General features: G+C 51.2%; 1 protein-coding gene across 1 annotated transcript; it reads left to right on the plus strand.

The window, feature by feature from the left end:
• Positions 1 to 4,258: 4,258 nt before the first annotated feature.
• On the plus strand, positions 4,259 to 5,613 carry LOC103625890 (putative cyclin-dependent kinase F-2). The gene has a single exon (XM_008646293.1). The coding sequence runs from the start codon at positions 4,339 to 4,341 to the stop codon at positions 5,464 to 5,466; it is 1,128 nt and encodes a 375-aa protein (XP_008644515.1). The 5' UTR covers positions 4,259 to 4,338; the 3' UTR covers positions 5,467 to 5,613.
• The last annotated feature ends 225 nt before the right edge of the window (positions 5,614 to 5,838 follow it).

The raw sequence follows: 5,838 nt of genomic DNA on the forward strand, positions 1-5,838 counted from the left end.
TGTGCTGATTCAACTGGTCATAGAATTTTTGTGCAGATCTCAGCATATAAGTGCATGATCTATGGCAACGCTACTGCTATTCTGCTACCTGAACCTGTTGTACTGCTACTCTTCTACTCTCTTGTGAGCGACAACCAAAGGAAGCTCGTTGCTACTACTCTACTACCTAAACCAGGCGTGAGCATCACATTACGCAAATGAAATCACCTCTGCTCTCGATGTCAATGCCGTCAATATTGTCCAGATCGATGTCTTAGCATGGTTTACTTCTTACTGTTCCAACTGAACTCGGTTAATCCCACAAAGGAAAAATGCCATAGTTTCCTAGAGATATCAATTGCAGTGCTAAGAACAAGCAGAGAGGGGAAAACACCAACCAATCATTGAGGTGGTTGCCCTGTATGTGTGATTGCACATAGTAGTTCACATGATTTGTTAGCTCCACGATCCCCGCTTCTGGGTTTACTCTTTTGACTGCTAAATCACCAACATTTGCTAGTCTTCCCTGAGCAAATGACAAAGATGACAAATTCTTCGATTAATTCAGTACCTTGTAGATGGTATTAGACTGGGTATTAGACTGGGTAAGTAAAAAAGGCAATTAAAAGCTTGATGGTTCCATTATCTGAAGTTTGTATTCACGATTAATTTGGCAAAACTATCAACGTCAAAAGCTTGATGGTACTTCCATTATTTGAAACCAGTGATAAGCATTTCTAGTAGGTACAGTGATAAGCATTTCTTCAAACTTCAGAAAATGGACACCACACTTTCATATTGATTGAAGGCGTAAAGTATGACCGATTAATTCAGCAATGCATCAGCTTTTACAAGATTCAGGGCATTTCCAAACAGACATGCCAATAAACAAAATTCTTCAGTGGTTGCAAAATCTGTGAGAATCATTAAGTGACAATGTATCAGGATATCTCGTTGTCCAAATCATTTCTGTATATACATGCATAGTTTCAACAGGATGCTATTTTTGTCATCACAAGTTCACAACCTAAATCAACCTCAGTTCAAACAAACAAGGAACAGAAACAGAATATCAGGTAAAACTGACCTGTACCAAGCACCGGATCCAAAAGTAGACGCGGGGAGACTCCTCTTCGCTGCGAGGCAGTCAAGGGGGAAGTCTGTCATGGGACAGTGCCCGCAGGCCGCGGTCCAGACGTGCACGGCACGGGCCGCTTGCCGGAGTTGCCGCGCCATCGTTGTGTGGCCCCCTGCCGTGAGGGCGGCGTGAGGCTGCCTAGGAAGAGCTCGGTGCTGGCGGCGACGAGCAGGGCCACCTCACTCTTCAGCTTCTAGATGTCTCGGAAGATGGGGAGGAGGTGGCAGAGCAGAACCTCTCGTGACGGGGAGCAGCAGGCCCGCTTGATCGGGTGATGGTGGTGGGAAGGGTACGGAGGGGATGAAGGGGAACGTACGAGCTCGTCGCCGAAGATGGAGGAGGACCGCTTGCCTCCTCCCAGATCCCATCGCGGTGGCCTTGCTGCTCGTCTCGCAACATTTGCATGCCACACACCATGGCATCGTGGATGACCTCCTCCAGGCGCCGGATCTCGACCTCCCCCTCGGTCGCATCTGCCTTCCTCCGTGGCCTCGCTACCAAGGTCAAGATCATCGAGATCGACCTCACCGAGGAAGACGGGGAAGGTGGGAAGGGCGACGTCTCCGGTGTTGAAGGGGATCGGGTGTCCGGTGTTGAAGGGGCCGCGACTGCAAGATTGGCGGGGGGAGGGCGAGGGCGGCGCCATGGATCTGGGCTTGGACCGCGCTGGTGACAGCTGCGGGGAAGGGGCGACATTCACGCCACCGGACGTCCGCGCCGCCCACCTCTCCTTCGCCTCTGACGCCCATGCCCTCCGCCGGCCGGGTCGCGCGGAGGTCGCACGATTCGCGGCAGCGGGGATGCGGATGGGGATGGGGCGGCGGCGGCTCACGCGGGGTGGGGAGGGGAGGCGGGGGAACGAACGCGGGCGTGGGCGGGCGAACGGTGTGGATTCACAGAAGCGAACGGATGGTACAGATTCACCGAAGGTAGAACACAAAAAGGCAGGCTACTATTGCTTACTTAATAAGTAGTAGAGATCTAACAAACTCAGCTAGATATCCTTCCACCGGTAGCAGAATTTTGACCGAAGAATCGTATGATCAAGAGGACCACTAGTTTCACATTGCGCCCTTCACCCAGATATTTTCTACTCAGCATTCATGATAAGAACAAACTCATCGTGGTTCACCTGCCCGTCCATCACCACCGGTGTCTCTGCTCAACCTCCTTGTCGGTCGTCTCTCTCGCTCAACGTGATCGAGGCACCAGAAGGTCATTTTTTGTGATTGCCATGGAGCCGACGAGGTTTCTGCGCGACCGGCGGGACCAAGGCGGAGGAGGAGCAGAGCGACAGCCAGCTCGAGCAGGAGCAGGAGGTCCCCTGCGTGCCGGACATCTTCGTGCAAAAGGTGCCCGTGTCCCGCCGCTCTTCTCCCGCCAAGGCGGCAGAGAAGCCGACGCCACCGCCCGACGTCGACGAGGCCACCACGGCGCCCGTGTCCCGCCGCTCGCCAGACACGCCAACCTCGCGCGGCGAGAAGGCTAAGGCAGACGTGTTCCCGACTCCGATCGAGGACATCGACATGGAGTTGGATTGGAGGCGGACAAAGCGGGGAAGTTCGCAACGGGCCAGACACGGTCGCCATATCCATATACGATGCCAGCGCTACGGGAAAAAATCGGTGCGAACTAGCCGCAGATTCCTCAGGTGCGATCGGTCAAATCATCCGGCGAGGTGAGAAGGCTCATCCACGACGCTTGCAGCCGACTCGCATCCACAACCAGGACAAGGATCAACTCTGTTTACGGCTCGACTCATAAACTTTAGCTTAATTTTTTTCATCATTGCAATCAGAAGTGCCTGAGCGTGAAGGCCTGAAGGGATAAGAGCACTTGCTTGAGTGGTAGCTGAAACGGTTATAGCGTGTTTGGTTTGAGAAATGATGTAGTCTATCATCTTCTCGCTCTTTAATTTATTGTTTGATTTGTGAAATGGACCATTTCTCATTTCTCATAGGGTAATATTTAGTAACAATATGATAAATGAGTTTATTCCATCAAATTTATAAAATGGACTCAGGATGCATCATCTTATCTAAAATATATTGATTCTTCAAACTAAACACCAGTCCAATTCCATCTTAGTGAACCGTCGGCATATTTTTAGTTGTATCGACCCAGTCGCTCACTAATTGATCTTTACGGTGTTTTCTCTATCAATTTCAGCTTTATCCATAGAATAGTAGTATAGGCTCTACTTTCTTCCTATTTTGATTCTCGTGAAGTGTCTTTCCTTCCTACCCAATTCCATCACCTGATAATTAAAACGGTTCTGTCATTACAAATACCAAAATAACAGGGAAAGTTAAATATGAAACTTGCATCCTCGCCAGAAAGCTTGAATGTTTGAGTCCTTATACAAAATAGAAGGCAAAGAGTACATTGGGGCATTTTCATTATCTAGCACTCCATCAAATTGTAGTTGCCTCATAGCTGATGCAGCATCCTTACCAACTCCAAATAAGAGGCATACATATCCTCCTTGTATAACATGACCATCCATCATAAAAGAATTCATGTGCATGTTAACGCTCGGCACTGTGGCGTTAATATAGGATTGATGGGACTGTCGTAGTTGAAGGTTGGCTATACATATTATTTTTCATGCTATCAGCTTGAATTATACTGACATTAAGGTCCTATGCACAGGATTTACAATAAATTATACATTACACTTAAATGTAAGTAAATAAAATATAAAAAAGATATAACTGATGCAAGGCAATTGCCTTACCATCGTTTGTTTTGAAACAACACTTTTGTATTTGTTGGCACTTCCGGTCGGTGCTTCGTGATACTCTTTCTAATCACATGAACTGGAATCTCATGAATGGCGGCGCATGGTCGAAAGAAATACGACGACGGCTGTTTCGTTTCTGTGGTAGAGAAATACGGAGGCGTAAAACAGAGCCGACTCTTGCGGTCTTGCCTTGGTTACGGATATGGGCCGGCTGCCATGGATTCGCACGGGAGGAGTCTACGGCCAGTTTCGCGCTACCTGCCTCAAGCCCTCAACAGCCTTCCGATTTCATCTCAACTCCCAGCAGCAGCGCGCTTTCATCCGACAGAGGTCGCCATATCCATATATAATGCAGGCGCCATCTACCTCGGCAGCCTCGGCAGCCTTCCCTCTTCATCTCAAGTTCTGAACCACCACCAGGCACCAGCAGCGCGCGCGCCTTCATCCGGTAGATCCTTTCGAGCCGCCTCGCGGATCCATGGCTGCCGCCTCGAATCTCGTCAACGGCGGCGTAGCGGCGCTGCAGATTGAGGGGGAGCCAGAGGAACCACAGAGTCAGACCAACGCGGCAGCAGCGTTGGCCCCTGTCCCCTGGCTGCCTTCCGTGGCGGAGCGGTACGAGCGCCGCGAGAAGCTGGGCGAAGGCATGTTCGGCGACGTGTACGAGGCCTGGGACCGCGTGCACGACCACCTCGTCGCCGTGAAGAGGCTCTCGGGGAGGACCAACGATCGCTTCGTGAAGACATCCATCCCCGAGTTCGCGCGAGAGGTCATGTCCCTGGCGGCGTGTCGCGGCCACCCTTCCATCGTCCAGCTCCTGGCCACGCACGTCGACGGCAACCGCGCCGACGGTGACTGCTTCGCCGTCACGGAGCACGCCGGGCCCATGAACCTGCGCCAGTACATGGACGCTCGCCGCGCAAACGGAGATCCGTTCGACGAGGACGAGGTACGCGACGTCATGAGGCAGCTCCTTGCCGGCGCGGAGCACACGCACGGGGCGGGCGTCCTGCACAGGAACATCGTCCCGGAGAACGTGGTCGTCGGCATGGACGGCGCGACCAGTAAGATGGTGTACAAGATATGCGGCTTCGGCATGTCCAAGCCGGCGGCGCAGACAGACAAGGACGACTCTGGGCTGTTGGCGTCGCCCAGCCCGTACCGCGCGCCGGAGCTTTTCCTCGGCTCCAAGGACTACGACGGACGGGTCGACACATGGTCGCTTGGCTGCATCATGGCCGAGCTCGTCACCGGCGCCGGCGTACCTTTCTTTGGCGGCGCGCTGGACAAAGAGGTCTTTGACAAGATGATGCACGTGGTCGGCACCAAGGGCATCGTCAAGTGGCAAGGGCTGGAGCGTGTGGCGCCGAGGGAGAAGGTGGCCAGCCTTCAGAAGGTGGGACACCGGGAGCGCGGCTACCTGCACAAGATGTTCCCGCCGAAGGTGCTGTCTTCGGCTGGCTTCAAGGTCTTGGAAGGGCTGCTGCACAGCAACCCGGATCGTAGGCTCTCCGCAGCGGACGCGCTTAGGATGCCATGGTTCCGGCGTCGTTGCTCCTTGGGTGCCTGCTTCATGCCTCATGGTGCTAGCATGAAAAGCGGCTAGCTCCAAAATGCACTATTTAGAGATGCTAGGTATAGGCTAGATCACTTGAATTTACCATAGCCGAATAAAAGATCTTCTGAGATCCTTACAAACAGATTGATATTTAAGTACTTTCGTATGTTTATGCAGAGACATATTTATATTGTAGAGCATACCTTCTTTATTTATGGATACCAATAGTAGTTGCCAGGGTTTACAATTTCGTTTTTATTGTTTGAAATTGTCTTTTTACCGAAGTTTGACTTTTATATTTTTTAAATTTGAAATTATAATATATAATTTTCTAGATCAAAATTTGAATTTCGCCTACTACCGAAAATGAGAAAAATCGGTGAAATTCGTCGAATTTTGATCGAAATTGATAACCCTTGT

Source organism: Zea mays, chromosome 5, assembly GCF_902167145.1.
Source record: "Zea mays cultivar B73 chromosome 5, Zm-B73-REFERENCE-NAM-5.0, whole genome shotgun sequence".
In the NCBI taxonomy this organism is placed as follows: domain Eukaryota; kingdom Viridiplantae; phylum Streptophyta; class Magnoliopsida; order Poales; family Poaceae; genus Zea; species Zea mays.